Source organism: Rhipicephalus microplus, chromosome 3, assembly GCF_043290135.1.
Source record: "Rhipicephalus microplus isolate Deutch F79 chromosome 3, USDA_Rmic, whole genome shotgun sequence".
Taxonomy (NCBI): domain Eukaryota; kingdom Metazoa; phylum Arthropoda; class Arachnida; order Ixodida; family Ixodidae; genus Rhipicephalus; species Rhipicephalus microplus.
This window is the reverse complement of record NC_134702.1, coordinates 1,448,307-1,468,752: the sequence shown is the minus strand read 5'-3', so window position 1 is coordinate 1,468,752 and position 20,446 is coordinate 1,448,307. Positions and strand designations below refer to the sequence as shown.

General features: G+C 46.9%; 1 protein-coding gene across 1 annotated transcript in view; it reads left to right on the top strand.

The window, feature by feature from the left end:
• Aldh7A1 (aldehyde dehydrogenase 7 family member A1) overlaps positions 1 to 20,446 on the top strand; it is a 91,770-nt gene that overhangs the window by 29,123 nt on the left and 42,201 nt on the right. The window contains exon 4 of the mRNA XM_037433962.2: positions 18,801 to 19,106. Coding sequence (XP_037289859.1) covers positions 18,801 to 19,106 — 306 coding nt within the window. The remainder of the gene's footprint in view (positions 1 to 18,800; positions 19,107 to 20,446) is intronic.

The window sequence follows — 20,446 nt, the reverse complement described above, 5'->3', positions numbered from 1 at the left end:
AATTGGAGGTCAAGAGATGAAAAAACGATGGCGTCATGGATGCAATCGAGGGCATCGTCAGTGCGTGGTAGAAGGTATACGTCTTTTTTAGTAATTTTGTTGAGGTGGCGGTAATCAATGCGGAAATGCCATAAGCAGTCTTTCTTCTTTGTTAACACCATGGGAGATGCCCTAGAGCTTGATGATGGTTCGATTATGTTTTTCGTAAGCATTTTGGCCATTTCTTGCTCGGACGCTGACACGCGGTATGGCCGACGGTGAATGGTCGCAGAGTCACCAGTGATGATTCCATGAGTGACAATCTTAGTCTGGCCCAAGGGATGATCGTGGATATTGAAAATGTCACTGTATGAGGTCAGAACCTGGTAGAGAGCATCGGCCTGGTGAGGCGAATGGTCCGATCTAACCATGTTTCGAAAAATAGCATCATCTGAGCTGGGTGACTGTGAGAATGTGCTTCGATCAGGAGCAGATACAGCGACAACGCTGACATCGTCGTCTGTTATGGCAGTTAGCTGGGCTAGAGACATCTGGCAGGGCAACATTCGAAAGGCGGAGCCAATGTTGAGAAACGAAAGGAACACAGTTATTTGCTATGGTCGTGATGGTGGGGCGCAGTAACAGTGGGCGTTAGCCGAATGTCAGTAATCGGCGTAACGATGTAATCACCGTCAGGAACGGGAGGGGCCGATGACAGACTCGTACGTGACGGCTCGAGGTGGCAGGTGAACAAATGTGGTTGGGCTCAAGTCACTGGTGGGCTTTGCAGAGTAGTCGGGAAAGATCGGAAGATCGAGGCTGAGGTTACCAGAAGAACAGTCTACAGTGAAATCTCGGTATAACGAACTTCAGGAGACCACAAAAATTTGTTTATTTTGAATGGTCGTTATAGTGAAAGCTCGAAAATTAATCATACTTATTTTTCAGCTACCAAAACGACTTACCTTTACAACGTAGGTCCTTGAACTCAATTTTCACGAAAAAAAAACAAACGCACAAATAAACACAAAAAATGCACGTTCACCTTAAACAAGCCTGTGATTTTTTTTTGTTGACGCGAGCAGCACAAACTTTGCAGCGTAAAGGCCTCCAGCTCATCCACATTCCTGTGGTGCGATTCAATTCTTAATTCACAACAGCCTGCTTTTTGCCTTCCAGTTGCTGAAGAGACTTGCTTTTCTTGCTTAGCGAAAACTGCTTCTGCTTCTTTGTCGCAAGCAGAGATGAACTCATTTGTAGTATCACTGCAGCGCGAATGCAGACTTGCTTTGCGGACACAATAAGTAATCACCGAAAAGAGGTGAACACGACTGAAAATACAAGGCCTCCAAAGAAAAACCCGAAGAGTCACGGCTGTCATCGCCTCTTTCAAAAAAAAAAAGTGCTAAAAAAATTTCTCGTGTTTCACTTTCTGTTCTCTCGCTGTCTCAGGTTTTCCGCACCCATGCTTCGTGCTCCGCAACTCCCACTTTGCCTCGCTGACCTTGCCCTCCCTTGTTGCCCTCGCCTCTGCGCCAACTTGTAAACCTGCAGCACGGTCTTTCATCGAGTGGCCGTGCCACCGAGTGGCCGTGCGAGTGGTAGTGTCAGCGTTTCAACAAGAACAAAAAAAGACACCCTTTTGTTTTTTTTTTCCTCCACACCGTCACGCATCTTCCAAGAAGCAAGGCGTCCATTTGCTTTGTCGTCTACTTGCGTACCGGTCCGGTGATCGCGACGAATTTCAGAGCATAAGTTCGTAGTACTGAGCGTTGTTAATATAACGCGCAACTAAATTAACGCTCGTTATACTGAAAAGTTCGGTATTCTGAAGTAGGTAGCAGTGAAATAATTTCACATTGAAACTATTAGCAGTTGAGGCGGGATTTTACAGAAGTTAGTTAATCTGAAAAGTTTGTTATGTGGGGTTCGTTCTACTGAGATTTCACTGTATTAAGGCCGACTGTGCCGAAAGGAAATCGCGGCCAAGCATGAGGTCATGAGGGCAACAAGCTAGCACGGCAAAAAGTACCACGGCAATGCTGACACGAGCAGTGCACATTCTTATTACTGGTACAGTATTGCCATCGCTACGCGTATTGCCTGTGTCGTAGATGGCGTCATAATCTTTTGCAAGCGGCGGTGTAGAGAAACGCTTATAATAGACAGATGTGCACCTGTGTCAAACAGAATGGTCACAGGAACATGGTCGACTTGTACTTAAAGCAGGCTGTGGTGCGTTGGAAGCGTCGGTAGAGGATTTTTCGCCGTCATTGGTATTGCAGCTTCACCTCCATAAGCTGCAATATCTAGTTTTCCTGCTGCGATTGTCCAGAGAAGCTCTGAGAGGAAAAGCACCGAGGCGGCGGAGAGCGGGATTGGTGGCGTAGTGGCGAAGGGAAGCGGGAGTAGCAGCGACCGAACGAAGCGGTGGCAGTGTAGTGGTGACCGGGCAAAAAGCGTCAATGGAAGGTTCGTATCATGACGACGAATAGAAATTGGAGGGTGTGATGGCTGAACGTCGAGGGGTCGTAGGGTGCACGTTCGCAGGGGTAGAGAAAGCCTGACGTGGTTGGTTTGACCAACGCTGGCGACAACAGCGAGAAACATGCTCAGGCTGGTGGCAGGAAAAACAAATAGGCCGGTCGTCGGGTTTTCGCCATTTCGAAGGATTGCGGAAGGGCATTGTAGAAAGTAAACGGTGTTAAGTTTGGCCTGGAAATTCATCTGGGCAGACGCCATGGTGCGTAAGCCGGTCCACTGGAGAGGCTCTCAATCCCTTCGGCACCCAGTCTGCCAGACGCTGTCGATGATTTGAGTAATTACCCAGACCATGTGACAAGCGAAGGCGAGTTCCTGACTTTCAACTACGGACCCTTTTGTCGTCTCTTCGAGCAGAAGCGGTGACTGATGCCCTCGGCGACTCATCAAGCGACGGGGAAGCTGGCGTGACCGCGCCAGAGCTGACTGGGGAGCGGTGCTCTTTTAATCCTCAATCAAGTAGCCGACCGGCCCACTGCCTATGCCCGCCAGGCATTGTCCCTGCTAGCCAGAGGATGAGACCTCTTGTCGCCACGACGAAAGAGGACAACAAAGACAGCATCTTCCATGAAGAGACCGCGGCGGCCACCGCAAATCACCCCGCTAATTAGGCGAGTTGTGCGGCAGACCCTTTGATGTACGTTGTCAGGATCGTGGGAACTCTCGACTAGCGGCACACACACGACGAGGAAGAGCCCTGCTGGCACCACCCTGCAGTGCAGTGTTCACGACTCAATATTGGACGTTCACGTGGATTGTGCATGCTCGTCCCCCTCACCTGTGTGTGTGTGATTAGTGTTCCACTCGGAGAGGAGGAGCCCAACAGGGCTTAAAACGACGCCGCAGAGTGCTGGACGTCGTTCTGAACTATGTAACGTTCAACCACCACGCTCGTGGTTTGGGAAACCCATAAGTTTTTTTTGCTGTAAATATGTGTAAATAGTGCCATGAACCTGTTTGTTTTTGGTATCCTCTTCTTGTCAGCGTTCGTTTCCTTCACCCGGTTACACCACGCTACCACAAGAGACCGGGTAGTCCCCCATCCTTTACAACGGCGAGCGTGTCCTGGGGAGTAAGGGGGCACTTCAGGGTGGGTCAAGGGACACGCTGATGGAAGGCTGAGGTTCGCAAACTCCTGCCTTACCACAGCTTGTATGAACGCCACTGACGGCTGTTGTTGGTCAGAGGTGAGCATTAAGGAAACGGCTGGCTGAAGAGGCGCCGGACAGGCGGCTTCGATTTCCCGATGAACAATGCGCGTGACGTTTTCATATGTGGGGGACTGGCGAGTGGCCTCACACGATGAGGTTGCGGCCGCGTTGGGCAGCCGGGTGAATCTCTGAGTAATACGATGGCTCTTGGCTTCTTCAAACTGTCGGCACTCTTTAATGATGGCGTCGACGGTGGCAACACTGTTGTGTACTAGTAGATTGAAGGCGTCGTCTACCATGCCTTTCAGGACATGAGTCACTTCCTCACTCACTCATTTGCTTGTCAATCTGGCGGCATAGGGCGATGACGTCATGAATGTATGCGACATACGACTCCGTCGACGTCTGTGCATGAGCCACCAGTTGATTCCGCGCAGTGATCTGCCGTCCAACGGGGTCACCAAAAAGGTCGTGGATCTTCTCTTTAAAGGAGTCCTTGACTTGTCTGGTAGAATGCACATTGGCACAAGAACCAGAAATTAACTCGCGTTGGTTTGTTCTTTCATTCCAGATAAATACATCATTATCAATCTAGCTCATCGTGCTGAAGTGAAACTTTGAGATCCGAGACCTGAATCTGTTTAAACAACTCTCTCGTCTCATCTGTCATGTTTCCTGTTTTAGCTTTCAAGTCGGCCAATTCTTTTTGCGGCATGTTCTGGTTCTCAAGAATTTTATGCTATAATTCACCATTAGTGGGTCCTCGATTTTTTTCATCACCACTAAGCAAAAAAAAGTTTAGTGTACAAAAATACCGTAACAAATTTTACGACGCTGTCGTGGGCACTAACAAGAAACAGCAGTTGCTATGAAGTGTAGTAGAGCTAGAACTAACTTATAAAAAAGCAGAACGACTTGGTGAGCGACATGCTTAGGCCAGGTCCACTGAAGATAAAACAGATTCTTTTATGCGGGTGGCTCTAGATGACGTTATGAATCCAGGGGGTGTCGCAGCTTGATCAAAAGGTGTGATTTCTGCTGGTGTTTGATTTTCATTCCAGGTTAAGGCTCGAAATAGTCCTTCAGCTGATGAAGGGATGCCGGCATTCATTTCACCGTAGGGTAGGCAATGAACCGACGTTCCAGTGACCCAGAGAAGTAAGCACTGCAAAAAGCAGAGCAGCTTGGTGAGCGAGATGTTTCGACCAGGCCCACCGTGCCCACTGTACCGTAACTCTACCAATGAGCGAAGCTTTCTAGAAAAGAGACGCGACTATGCGCCCGATCCTGCTGCGGGCTTTCAGGAATGTGGTAGTTGGGTGGCGAGTGTCTGCTCCACTCAGTGGAGGCCTGACCACACGTGTGTGTTGGTGCATGATCTTTTGGCACAGCGCCATGTCTGAAATCCACGTGCTGATGCGCTACAGTGCATGGATGTGGTCGGGCCTTGAAAGAGAATGAGTGTTGCTGCATGCGTGGCTCAGCATGTGCCATCTACGGCCTTGCTGGCGCTCCCACTACGCCGAAAGCGTGCCCTTGTCGTTTTGCTCGGTGCTGTTGTCTGTTGCAGGCTGCTTTGACAAGGGCGGCTTGCAGGATTAAGAAGCTTCACTCCTAAAATGACGACGGCAACGCTGCACCAGGTGCACGGAATCGCCGAGTGAAGAAAGGCGATTGTTCGAGTGTGGAATAAATCTTTGCACCAGTGTCGGCGAGGCTGTGACCTTGCTGGTCGTGCACGCTCTGTTTGGAACGTGCGATCACGTCCTCAAGTGTACTTAGTTTTCTGTTCGGCTTAAGTGTCATTATCGTGTTTGCAACTTCGTCCACAAATTAAAAAGCTTTCCGGCTTTCCAACGCGAGCTTCCGCCTTTGCTGCCACTGCGCAGGCTTGCACAAGCTCGGCGAACTTTGGCTGCCATTGATTTCTCAGCAGCGATCCTAAACATTGTATGACATGCGCTGCTTTTCGATCAGTGCTTGAGTGCAATCATTTCGACGCCCAGTCTTATGTTGTCTAGTAGTACATTCTGCGACATGCCGAATTATTGGCTATGCCTAATCCGCGTTTGTGGCAATTACGGGCAATCAAAGTTGTGGCTTTGTACGGAATCAACGTGACTCTTTGTAGTACACCTCTATTTGAAGGAAAGAACATGAGTGGCGCTTGTTGCTCTCGAATGGTGGTTTGCGATTTAATTGCACCATCTTGGATATGGGGTATGAGCCCATAAATTCGAACATCAAGTCCCACTTAGCGCATAACATCTCGGTTTGATAATGCATGTGGTCTAGTGGCCTGATATGTAATTGGCAATATTCATGATGACACTTCATTTTCGTAGTTTTTGTCTTTCTGCATTCATTTTGTTGGTAATGCAGGTTGTTCAATGTTGGCTTTTGTTGTAACCACGCCGCATTGCATGCCTCGATTCTTGGACACGCAAGGCTACATGCTCAATACATGAAGGTTGTTTCGGCTGTGGTACGGATATTCGCGACTTCGGCAACTTATGCCATCATTGGCCTATGCTGCAGTTGCAAATAAAGTTTTCGAAAATTTCACCCTGCATAATAGGTGCACACCGAACTTGGAGCTGGATTTCTTGGAAAAAAATGTGTGCCCCTCATGCGAGTTAATACGTTTGTCAATGCTTTTTTTACGTGCCATGCGAGGAAAAATGTACTGAGAGACGATGTGCAAAAAGACGAGACATAACACGTGGAAAGACAGTTACACACATTGGTACAAGAATGCAGAGACTAAGCTAAATGAGCGATAAAATGAATGTCCTCACGATGCGGTGGAAAGCCCAATGAACGCCGAGGTGTAGGCCAGGAGTTGGCGAGAAACGCTGTGGAATCTGACTCTCGTCTCGAAGTGCGACGATTATGCTTGACTGTATGGGTCCGACTACGGAGCAGTCAACCTGCATCAGAGACGTGATGCTCCATGCAGGCAATGGCAGCTTGCGTCTAGATGTTATGCTCGGCGCAGCCGTGACCATTAGCGAGGCCACGTTCATCGCTGTGCTGAACGGCTGACTGCGGGGACTCCTCGCCAAGATCCGCAATGCCCCCCCCCGCAAGGAACAGAGCAGCAAGCCAGGTCGCGCCTTGAGGAGCAAAATAAACCATGCAAGTTGCTCCGTGACTCTCCGACAGCGGAGAATCACGCCGACAGGCAAGGGGGGAATGTTGGCTTGAATTTCTATTGAGCAATAGTTACTAGGGGTGTGCGAATACCGAATAGTAAGTTTCGAATCGAATACCAAATCGAATCAAGAAAAAAAAGCTGAATATCGAATCGAATACCGAATAACAAACTTATTGAGAAGCTCAAATGTTTAGAAATTCTCATGCAAAAAAAAAGCAACTGTTGTACATGATCCGAGGTCAACTTCTCCCTCCGGGTCGTAACAATGTTACCAGCTGTTGAAAACAACTTTTCAATGGGTACACTCATTGCTGGAACGCCCATGTGTTTCATGGCCATCTTGCACAATCCTGGGAAGTGCTGCTTCCCTGTTTCTTTCCGAAATGTTAGAGGGCCTTGGTCCTTGCTGCACATGGGCTCTCGGAGGTACCGCTTAAACTCCTGGATGTTGGTTGTTTCAGTGGAGTGTATTCTTTTTGATGACTCGCTGCTAGGTTCTCAATGCTGTCCCAAACACTGCTGACGTGCTCCTTGACAGCTGTAAATGTTATTGCTTTGGCACAGTCACTTGATTCTTCTTCTGGAGGGAGCTGCGGCTCAGTTCTTGCAAGCTCCAAGAGCCTTGTTTCCTGGACAGGCTCTGTGCAGAAAAGGTTCTTAAACCTTGGATCACAGGCGGTTGCCAGTGCATACTCCGTTTGCTCATCCCATTCTGCAAACCTGGTCCTCGTGCTTTTTATCAAGTTTTTAGCAAACTCTGAAGTTTCATCGTCGGCTGCTATGCAGACTTTTAGAACCATCTGTCTTCCATACAAAAACAATACTACTGATGACAAAGTTGCATACTTGTGGCCACTAAGATCTTTGGTTGCCGATGCGATTGGTTCAAGAGCTTTGACGAACACAGCCACAGCTTTCCACTTCTGTGGGGTCAGGTTGGGCACACTTGTCTCAGAGGTGGCCAGCTCGAAACAGATGGCTTCTTTCAGCTGCACAAGACGTGAAAGCATATCCTGCTAACTATTCCACCTTGTTTCCACGTCTTGAATGAGTTCCAGAACTGGGAGCTCCATTCGTCTCTGGCAGTCCTGCAGTCTTGCCGCAGCTTGGGCACTGTGCTTATAATGGCCAACAATGGCGCGACACTTTTTGAGAATGGCAGGCACTCCAGCTGTTTCATCCTTAGCATCTTTTATCACTGGTTGCAGTGTATAGCCTATACACTGCATTGGCACGCAAGAAATACCCTTAAGGGCCGCACGAAAGTTTCTTGCATTGTCCGTCACCACATACACTGGCACTTTCTGCAGTGGCATCTCCCAGTTATCCATCATTGCTTGTAGGTGCTCCAGGATGTTGCAAGCAGTGTGGCTCTCGGTCACGCTGCGGTTTTCCAACGCAAAACTTCTGATCTCGAAGTTTGAGGTCACATAGTGACAGGTGAGGCTGATATAATTATGGTTAGATTTTGACGTCCATATGTCACTTGCCAATGAGATTGACTCTACACCTTCCTGGAAATCCACATGCATTCACTCTTTGACTGCCACGACTGTGTCTCGGTACAACTCCGGGATGATGGTCCTTGAAAAGGTAGTGCGCCTGGGCATCTTGTACAACGGCTCCATGTGGTTCATCAGCTCTCTGAAACCCCGATTTTCGACACAGCTGTAGGGCTGGAGGTCGAGCGCCAGCATTCGAGCAATCATTGTGGTTATCGCCATTCTCTCGCGTTGTGGTAGGTCCTTGCCCAACTTTAGCGCCCTTTTAATTAGCGGCTGTGCTTCATCTGGTTGTCCTTGCTTTCCACTATCTCTTAAGAACACACTGCGCAAAGAAAAATGCTTTTTCTTAAGATGGTTTGCAAGTAACGTCGTCGTACTCGATCGCGTTTGGAGTGTCATGTCCCAGCTTTTGCACGTTGCTTCCTGGGCAGAGTTCTTTATGACGGAAGATGATGTCGGATGCCACCGGCGATCTATATTCGATTTTGATGAGGCATTTAAAGCGATCGCCTTAATCCATCAGTAACAACGCTGCCTCGCGATCACTGCCGTGTGCAACACTAACATTACGCCACAAAGGGAGCCCATGGGCACCACACAGCCATTCGGCCTCTACTCTGCTTGTTACCGAAATAAGACGCCGGAGGGAAGAAGAAACAAAGCTGAGCAGCCGGATTGTAAGGCTACAACAGTCTGTCCATGAATATGCAGACGAGCTCAAGTAACTGACCACAGGCCGCATTTTTCATGCCTGTCACCTTCGCTCAACTAGACTCGATATTAGACTTCAGACTGTAACAGCGCCTGTTCAAAACATAGGCAATGATCACAGAAATTTCACCGCAAGTGGAGCTGTTATTGCTTATTTCATAATAATTTTATTTGTTTAAGCTCTCAAATAGTGAAATCACCTGCCATAGTTCCTCATTTTCTGACACTTGCTTTTTCTTGGTGGCCACACATGTAATACTTTGCGAAGGGAGTGGATGATGGCCTATATCCCTGGAAGCAGTCTAGTGGCATTTTGTGCTATTTTGTGCATGAACTCCAGGCTTGGGCATAATGTGATAGGCCACTAGAGAGTAGCAAGCATCAGGGGAACATTAGGCACCCAAGCTTTTAATCTTAGTTCCCGGCTAAGACTTCTCTCAAAAATAGACTTTCAGTTAGTCAATATAGCAACTCTCATTGAAGCGAACGCCATGGTGACAAAATGATTTTCCACGTATTACTGGCATCAGCCATCTGGTATCAGCCTGGCAGACGACCTGGCTATCGGCCTGAGCGCCTCGATCAAGTAGTCGCGAACGACACATGCCTTTGAAATAAGCTGGGTGTCCAGAACAACAAGTGCTTTAGAGTTCTCATTTCCAAGAAGTGTGGCAGCTTGGGCTAGTTGATATGACATGACGATAGTTATTGCCAGAGAACAGAACGACGACCTTCGTGTCCTTCTTGTCAACTCTTTGTCGTCGTTCTGTTCTTGCGCTGTAACTATTGTCATCTCATTTCTATGTTTTCATTACATCTTAAACAATGCGAATACAGCCAAAAACCGAGCCGTATAGCAGCTTTGAATGCAGCCGCGGCCTTCGTTTGTGCAAGAGACGACGTGACGGCATCTCTGATCTAGTTGCGGCGCCTCGCGGCGTAATGCCGCACTAGCACTGACGGCCGCTTCATATTGAAATCCGCTCCTTCACCCGGGCACTGTTAAAATAGAGGAGGTGCTGGCCATTGGCTCAGCATAGCACGGTCCTGTGGCTATCGCAGTCTGGTGGCAGTCGGTGGAAGGCATCATTCTCCGTGCCACCGTGACGGCTGCGATCGGCACACTAGTAAGTATATTCTAGGCACTATACCGCAGCTACAGTGACTGGAGTAGGAAAGTCCGATGAGCGGCAAGCGGCGCCTATAGAGCGCACTGAAGCGTTCGAGGAGGAGCTGCGTGGGGGCGCACGCAATCGTTTATACATTGTTTGCACGTTACCGACAGTTTCGTCGGGCGCGTTCGTCTTCGTTTTTTAATAGCGATGGCACTCTGACACCAATGCTACTGTAAGCACTACACGGGTTCACTACAGGCTACAAGACAGCTTAAAAAAAGCATGCCTTCTTCGGCGTTTCTAAGAACGAAGCTCTGTTAGCGCAGTGGCGGAGAGCGATCCCACGCACTGACAAGCTGACAAGACTCGGCTGTGTGCGAGCTGCACTTCGACGAGAGTTACATCTCCAGACACTTCGAGCACACTGCGAGTGGTGATATTGTCCGCATTAAAAGGGGTAGGCCCATAGGCGTGCTTGCCGGTTGGGGGGGGGGGGGCAAAGGTTCATTGCAGGGCATCTCCCCCTATTTAATCAGTGTATGAGGCAGAATATGCGTCCCCTCCCCCTCTTTAGATGACTAAAGGAGTGCCCCGCCGCCTAGTCAATGTATACATAAGCAGCATTAGTGCCCCCTCCCAGGTGACTAGGAGGGGGCGCCCAAGCCATTTGCCCCCTTTGTGCGGGTGCCCATGGGTAGGCCTTTCGGAGAAGTTCTTCGCATTTGTAGACTCCTTTTAAATCACTTTTTCAAAGTGGTTTAGCTAGAACGAGCTTCGCAGTGACAGCTTAAAGAAGCTTGTTTCCTGCCTGAAAAAGAAAAGAATTATTTCACACTGGGCTGCGCACAACATGGTCCGAGCCTCACCAATCAAGTAAACGGGCTTTTTCTGCTCACCAATTTGCTTTTTTACACAAAGCTACTCCATAAGGAGCGAGCATCTTCCCGTGAAAAGAGGAAGTACCTGAAGCTCAGGCGCATCTGCGGGGCGCTTGTGAACTATAGAACTTTTTTCTTGAGGATAAAAAGGGACGTGCGACAAATTATTAAGAATGAATAATTGTAAAGAGATAGTGAGTCACTACTCGGAAATGCGTTGTATGACGTGTGCAGAAAATAAAAGGATTTCATCCAGATATTGCTCGTGATTCTCGTCCGAGTATGATGTTTTGAATGATGGGGCTTATTTACAGATTAGTGCTTGAGGAAATGATGGTTCGCCGTTGAAAGTGTTCCAAGCAATGGCTCACAACTGAGTTCGTTTCACTCTTCTACCACTTCACATCGATAAAATGTTTCAGTGCCGTCACGCGCTCACTTTCGGCATACTGTCGACCTGACGATATTTCAGTTCAGTCGCGCACCCACATAGGCATCTTGTAATTCCGGAAGCTAATTAACATAGTTTGTCGGTCACCATTTGAGGCCATGCACGAGCAAAAAGATATACTTTAGATGTTTCACATTGCCTGCGTGTGGTTGATTGCAGTCTTTGCGCAGCCGCATCGCCGCTTTGGGTATGCAAACATGTGCCAGTGCCATCTGGTGGTTTCCTCCGAAGGCGTTACGCGCTAGCCGGCGCGTTCATCACACGACCCTATTCTAGCCACTGTACCGCAGCTTTCGCGCGGCGAGGCCGCGACACTACATTTTCTATGGCTACACAGCCGACACAACACCACTGTGGCAGCTGTGGCAGCTGTGGTGCGTGGTTTAGTGGTTCGTAGTGACGCGCTTTCGTTTTGTGCTCGCGAATTGCAGTCTGCGATTTCTCTCAATTGTATCTTCAACTATTGCATGTGTAGGAAGTGAGACAAAGTGCAGCCTGTGCGAGCGGCGCAAATAAAAGGCTGCTTTAGTTGAGTTTTGTGACCCGAGGATGTATCACGATCACAATTTAATCTGCGTGCTTTCAGGTTCGTGGTATTCAAACTTTGTGTATTTAGTGTCATGCACTAGACATGATGGCCAAGTGCACAGACTGTGTAGTCTATTGCCCGCCAACTATTATATCTCACCGAATATATCGAATGTTCGAGTGATCGAATACTTCATATTCAATTCGCGAATCAAACTATTCGAAAAGTTGGAATTAGAGTATTCGCATAACCCTACGCATTACCTCATGAACGCGAGAGGGTAAAGTCTGGAACAGGGTTAGTAAGCTGATTGAAGACAAGTGTATCCGCTTCCTCTTGTAAGCACTCGGGGAAACAGCTTGGAAGACCAGGCGAACTCTCTGGGAGCTTACCTTGAGCACATCTTCAGCTCATCGAACTACTCCCAAGCTTTCCAGCAGTACAAACGAGAATAGAAAAGCGGAAACTAGAACGCAAGTGTACAAAGAACACACCATACAACCAACCTTTTAGCTTGGCTGAGCTACAGGCATTGCTAAATAGCTGTAGTAATTCCGCCCCAGGCTCAGACCGTGTGGTCTATGAAATGTTAAAAAACGTACCTCTCGAAACACTAAAAACCTTACATTCTCTGTGCAATACCATTTGGTTCTCCGGTGAGATACCTACTTCTTGAAAAGATGCTATTGTTGTTCCAATATTAAAACATGGTAAAGATCCGTACTTTGTAGCGAGTTACAGGCTGATCACATTATTAAGTTGCCTCTGTACGCTTTTCGAAAAGAGGATTAATTAAGACTGATATATTTCCTGGAAACAAACTACCTACTGGACCCATACCAGTGTAGATTTCGTGAAGGTAAATCGACCACTGACCACCTATTACACATTGAGGCGCAAATCCACGTTGCTTTCGTCTATAAACAATTCTTTCTTTCGGTATTCCTTCATATAGAAAAAGCGTACGACACCACATGGCAGTTTTGCATACTGCGAGACCTCTCACACCTAGGTTTGCGATGTAGTGTGCCTACTATAATCGAAAGTTATTTTTCAAATCGCACTTTTCGTGTCTGAGTGGGGAATGTCTTGTCTAAAACATTTATCCAAGAGACTGGAGTGCCGCAAGGTGGTGTACTTAGTTGCACACTTTTTATTATAAAAATGAACAGTCTACACTCCTACATTCTACGCAATGTTTTATTGCACATATGTCGACGATGTGCAGATAGGCTTTAAAGAAGCACTGATATCAAATTTCAAGATTGGGATGTGTTCATCGTTCGATCGCTTGGTATGCATAGGTCTGCCTGGGCAAATTTGAATGGCTTCAGTCGCGTTGAAGTTATTTTATTTCGATGTCAAACAGCGTAGAAAAGCTGAGGAGAAAAAACTAAAAATAGACTGCCCTGCGACATTCACACTAGTGCTACATGTTCGATTTGTTACATTCCACAAGTACCATACTGAGTGACGATGTGCTAGTAGCGATGACGTCGACGATCTCCGAGTGTTTGAAGCTGACTCCCAGCCATGCTGTCACTAGTGGCTCTCCTTGATGCGTTAAAGCGTGCGTGTGATTCATCGTGTCGCATCAACTGATTTGCGTTGTGCTCCACTGCATTTGAGTACAATCATTCAGAGCGACAATACGGGCTAGATTGTCGGGGAACCGCTGCTTAGTGAGAACCTGCACGTCGAGGCGCAGAAACAGCGGAAAGTGCGTGGCGTTTTATGTTTTTTTAAGCCACGAACCTCAACGCAGCCAGTGGGTTGACTTTGTAACCGTTGGACAGAGGGACTAGAGGCCTGTGAAGAACAGCCACAGTTGCTCCCTTCACATTGCGGCGAGCTGTTACAGGGTAAATCCTGTGTGTGGCGAACCAGTTAGGGTTCACTGGCAGTACGAGGCCTCTTCTCGAGGCCGGGGCTATGTCTCCCGTGTGCCCTGCTGGAGCTGAAAGCAGCGATTCACTCGCCAAACGTCCCCGACGTGAGGTGCACACTTGTTGTTCCTGACCTCCGACAGTACAGCTGGGATCGATAAATACATTGTATTTAACGCCGAGCTTGTCAAGCAAAGATCGTCGCAAATCGTGGTGATACCCAATTCAAGGTCGCTGTCATTATCACTTGCCGATGTTAACCACGACGACGGCGAGTACGATGGTGTTTGGCGACAGAGGCATGTCTATCCCTTCCGAGACACAGCGGGACTGTACGTGCGCTTCTAGCAGACGTAACGCCAGTGTGACATCCCCATTTTTCGTGAAAGCCGCATCAGCTGTGAAGAGGCCTTGACGTCGCCGCGATGTAGGGCTGTCAGCACTAAAATTTGCTGGGCTTTTTTACCCATTTTGAACCGTGTTCGATAGTGAATATAATAATCAATATTACAGATACTCATTCGTCACTCAGATGCGTTTTAGGTCGCAAATCACTACTAGAAGGTCCATAGCTGCTTGTTGGCGCAAAAATCTTGACATGAGTGAATTTGATGTCAGTGCTCCTTTAAATCATGCAATCTTGCCATATGCAAGCGGCAGGTCCAACTTGGCTTGAATAAGGTAACAAAGTGGGCTGATGAGAATGGGTTCACCCTTAACCCACAAAAGAGCACATGCCTTCTATTCCCAAGAAGGAGGGGTCTCCATCCAAATACGGTCGTTGACTTGCACAGTCAGCAGCTACCAGTGAAATCTGAACAGAAATTTTTTAGTATAATTTTAGACACGAAATCAACATTTGCACCCCACATCAAAAATCTTAAAAACAAGTGTTTAAAAACCATGGACATTCTGAAAGTGTTGTGGGGAAGTGACAGAAAGTGTCTGATAAATCTTTACAAAAGCCTCATAGGAACACGACTAGATTATGGTGCGACCATCTATCAGTCTGCAACATGACGCCCTTTTTCAAATGCTTGATCCTGTCCACCATTTAGGCATTAGTCTCTCTAGAGGTGCTTTTCGCACTAGACCCGTTGCATTGACATTCAAGTCGCATTGACATTCATGCCCTTGAATGTCAATGCAACTTGCTCCTTCTTCAGGATGTGAAGTTAGCTGCTCCAGATTGCTCAAAATGGAAAATGTTTCTACTCCAAAGTGCTCCAAAATGAAAAATTTTGCTGCTACAATGTGCTCCAAAATAGAAACTTTTGCTGCTCCAAAGTGTTCGAAAATGAAAATGCACTGCTCCAAAGATTGCTCCATATCAGAAAACCTCAGTGGCATCACTGCATTTCATTTTGATCAATGAATACTGGTGATGCACAAGTGAATGAATAGGCGCATTTATTGTAGGGTATCTCATTTGGTTATTCTAGACTGTTTTCTGGTTTAGTTGGTATTAAGGACGTCATTTAGCTGTAAAGTTAAAACAAACATTAAGCGATAAACGGACAGGGCAAGTGACACTTTCTACTGAATTGAGGTGGTTTCCGACCCAGAAATAGGCAGCTTACATGCACAGACTGTCAAGCGATCACTTTTTTCCTATACGTGCGACCTAAGATACTTCTGTTATGCTGTACATATAGAAAAATGATCGTTGGACAGTGTGCATGTATGTCGCCTATTTCTGGGTTTGCATCCAGATCAACTCAGCTGGAAGTGTCGCTCGTCCCGTCTGTCTTTCGCTTAGTGTGTGTTTTACTTCACAGCTAAATGATGTCCTTAACAGCAACCAGATGTACGAGACTTCAATAATACCAGATGTACGAGACTTTAATGATCATAGTGTTCTTTTGACATTTGTTTTGCATTGCCATTACATTACACTTCTAGGGTTCAGATACTTAAAGCATAGGTGCTGGCCCAGTGGGTCAAGACACTCGGCGCATGTTTGAAACCCAGCAACTGGTATAGACTTTATACTGAGTACACCACTAGACATCGTGCAGGATATGGAAGTGCTTGACAAGGCACGATGCAGGGACCATAGAATGGTCAGGTCTCGAATTTGCCTAAATTTGAAGAAAGAACGACAGAAACTAATACTCAAGAAGCCACTTAATGAGCTACACTTGGGGACAACTTTCTGTGGCAATATAGGGAGGGCTACAGAGCCAAAGTGGGTATGTGCCACCGCTGTAGAATATAGTGCCACGAATGTCTGTATTTTCCGCGTGAAAGTAATAAAAAAGAACATTATTTTTTGCTAGATGCTGTTAATAAAGAGACGCTGGACGCGCCGAGGAAATACCATTATGTATTGTTGCTATCTAAAGAGTCGCTTCGCGTTTTGCGTGTCTGAAAATGTCACACGTTTTACGTGCACCTCACAGTCAAAATGGTGTCTTCGTCTTTAGCTCAGCACGCGTCGCCCTCCAGCTATTCCAATGACTCGCCGAAGGAGCTGGTGTCGAATTTCTCTAACAAATGGCTGTTTAAGAAGGCATATCAAATTGTGTGCAGTGGGATTACATGAATGCAGCCGCAGTTAGAAGCGCGAGCTGGACCGGACTACTTCACAGAGAAGTACAGGAGCAGTAGCTCCGCCCACGTAGCCTTCCCTTCATTGCCACAGAAAGTTGTCCCCGAGTGAATTGCTGAGAAGGAAAGTACAGGAATTCAGTCTCGCTTCAGAACAGATACTTGACTCTTCTTGAGGAAACCGGCTTTGGCATTGACGTAATGAATGATAATTTGACGAGTGTCTTTACGGAGTGTGCAGTGCAAGTTGAAGGTATGGCAGTTAGACAGAACACGAGCAAGCTGTCCCAGGAGACGAAGAACCTCATTAAGAAGAATCAAAGCATGAAAGCCTCAATGACAACAGACAAAATAAAACTGTCAGAGCTTTCGAAGTTATCTGATATCCGATGTAACGAGGTATAAGATATCCGATGTAACAAGGTATAACATGTAGAGATGAACCGGCCTTAAAGAACGGAGGAAACATCTGTGAAGAGAAAACTTGGGATAGGCAAGAACCAGATGTATGAACTAAGGGACAAGGAAGGGACAGTAACTACTAGTATGCATAGTGAAAGTAGCGGAGGAGTTTTATCTGTACAGTTGCCAGACAAACACCACCAAAAGGTGAGAACCGCAGATGACGTGCCACCAGTAATGGCGGAACTCAAGAAAGCCTAATGCAAAGAGGCAAAGCTGCTGGTGAGGATCAGGTAACGTCTGATCTGCTGAAAGACTGAGGACAAATTGTGTTGGAAAAACTGGCCATCCTGTTCACAAAGTGTCTCCTGATGGGGAGGGTACCAGAATCTTGGAAGAATGCTAACATAATCTTAATCCATAAGAAAGGGGACGACAAGGACTTGGAAGAATCACAGGTCAATCAGCTTGCACTCTGTCATATACAAGCTATTTACCAAGGGTATATCTAACAGAATTAAAACATACTACAATAAACCAAGGGATGAAGCAGGACTTTCGTACAGGCTACTCTACAATCGACCACATTCATACTATCAATCAGGTGATTGCGAAATGCTTGAAAGACATCTAACCAATATACATAGCCTTCATTGATTACGAGAAGGCATTTGATAAAGTAGAAAATCAGCAGTCATGCAGACACTGGGGAATCGGGGTGTTGACAAAGCATATACACTCAAACCTTGATGTAACGAATCTGGATATAATGAAATATTGGTTATAATGAAGTAAATGAAAAGTAGTCTTGCAATAGATATAGTGTTATGAATAAACCTTTAACCAATTGTAAGATATAACAAACTTATTTTCATGTAAAATGCAGCTTTGTTATAATGAGAATTGAGTGTATGAACATTCTGGAAGAAGTCTACAGCGGATCAACTGCCACCATGATGCTCCATAAAGAAAGCGGCAGAACATCAATAAAGCAGGGTATAAGACACAATGATAGGATCTCCTTAATGCTATTTACCACGAGCTTACAGGTGGTTTCTATATGTCTAGAATGGGAAGAGTTAATAGAGAGTACCTCAGTAACCTATGCTTTGCTGATGACGTTCCATTGCTGAGTAACGCAAGGGACAAATTGCAATTCATAATTATTGAATTGGATAAGGAGAGTAGAAAGGTATGTCTTAAAAGTAATGTATAACAACCTCGGAAGAAAACAGGGCTTCAAGATAGGTAATAGTGTACTTGAAGTTGTAAAAGACTTGGGACAGATAATAACCATGGAGCTGAACCACGAGGTTGAAGTAACTACGAGAATAAGAATGGAGTAGAGCACATTCGGCAAGGACTTTCAAATCATGACTGGTAGATTGCCACTACCCCTCAAAAGGAATAACAGCTGCGTTTTGCTGGTACTTACCCACGGAGCAGAAACCTGGAGGCTTACTAAGAGGGTTCAGCTTAAATTGAGTACGACACAGCGAGCGATGGAAAGGAAAATTGTTGGTGTAATCTTAAGAGACAAGAAGAGAGCAGAGTGGGTTAGAGAACAAGCCGGGGTTAAGGATATTGTAGTTAAAATCAAGAATAAATGGACATGGGCCGGGCATGTAGGGCGTAGGCAGGATAACTGACTGGATTCAAAAAGAAGGCAAGCGGGTGAAGTGGAGACAAAGTTAGGTGGGCAGATGAGCTTAGGAGGTTTGCTGGTATGAAGTGGCAGAAGCAAGCACAGGACACTGGCGGAACGTGGGAGAGGCCTTTGGCCTGTAGTGGGCATTGTCAGGCTGATAATGATGGTGACTTGGTATTTCTTCGCGGAGGTGCATGTTAAGGGACAGATGTTTCATTTCGTATAAAGGCTTGGGTGTTTTTGTTGTTCAGAAAGAACAAATGGAGTAACAGCGTAGCCCGCGGTGTATTGTTCCAGGCCAACCAGCTTCCCGGAGGAGTGTGTGCACTGACTGTCGGTGGGCCTCCCATTGGGGACGCCATGGCTGGGGACAATCGTGTGCGGCTGCTGTCATTCACAGGCAGCACCCAGGTGGGGCGTCGGGTAGCACTCAAAGTGCAGGAGCGCTTTGGACGCCCTCTGCTGGAGCTTGGGGGCAACAATGCCATCGTTGTGGATGAGGACGCCGACCTGGACATGTTGGTGCGGGCGGCTCTGTTTGCCTGCGTGGGCACGGCCGGCCAGCGCTGTACCACAACACGCCGCATCATCGCTCACCACAAGGTGAGCAGTTTTCACAGCGAAAGGTGTTAATGTATCCAGGGGTGGAACAGCTGAGCCATCCTGCACTAAACCACCCCTGTTGCGCCGAACTTTTTTATCAGTGCTGTACTGGGCTGCAGTGCCTGACATTAGCCACAATGTGCGACAGTCATCAAGCCCTGTGCCCAAAAACGTGGCTAAAACATTGTGTTCCCAGTTTCATTGAAACTTTTTTGGTTTTGCCGAGGCTGTGATCGCTTCAGCTGTAGCTGCGAATACAAAGGGCACCGCCACTAACGCTGCCACCATCTACATGCTGGGCTTTCAAGGCAAGGAGGCCGTGACCTGGCATGACTCTTACACCAGTGTTGTGTAGAGTCATGCGATATAGGATGTGAAAATTTACCTACCAGCTTTACTTCGTATATAACTTTACAATTACAGTAGCATTAATTGCTTGGCCCTTGCGGTTAAACTCTGGTTTTTTTATAACTTGATGGGAGATTTCAGAAGCAAGAAAAGGATGACTAACTTTGCTCAAAAGAAGTGTGGGTGGTGTCCGGTTCGCAGAACAGCCAAGCAAAGGTACCTTCCGGGTGCACAGGACTTCTTATCGAGGGCGCATGTGTTTGTTCATTTCGCTGTTCTACTCTGTTATACGGTGCTTATTGACTCTGCTGTTGAGGTTTCCAAAAAAGGCGGCTGCACATATCCACAGAAGCAGCGATTTCGCTGCAGCGGCGAAGCAGCTAACTCTTTTGGATCCAATCTGGTGTAACACTACAAAATACTGGTGTAAGAGAATACGGTACTCCGAGGAGAGTAACACTTTTTGCTCCTTGCGATGAGAGTGCAGCATGTAGGAGCGTATGCATGCTGATGGCTGCAGAGCAGTCCAGCAATCGCGGCTCGGAAATAAAGTTTGCAGTTGCTGCTCAAGTGACCCCCCCCCCCTTGTTCAAGACTGGTGGGTTTCTTCTATGCTTCGACGGCGGGCCTCCATTGCAGGGTCATGTTATCGCATGCGCCCCTCAGGTGAAGGTGACGGGTGAGCTCAGTCGATTCCTGCTTCAGCATCATTCATCACTCACGCTCGCTTGCTTTTACCTGTAGGCAGAAAGTACGATGTGTAGGTGCAACAAACTAAAGATAGGAAAAAAACATCAGTTTATAATGTCAACCAGCAGCGTGAATAATACTAAGTCATAGCAAATAAAAAGCCCTCCCGATTTCTATGCAACCATCGAGCACAGATGACATCGTTTGTATTGTTGTGAATTATCATAGCTTAAAAACTGAAATGATTGAATTTGCCACCGTCATAGAAATAAGAAAGCCTCGTGTAGTATTTGAATCTTAAT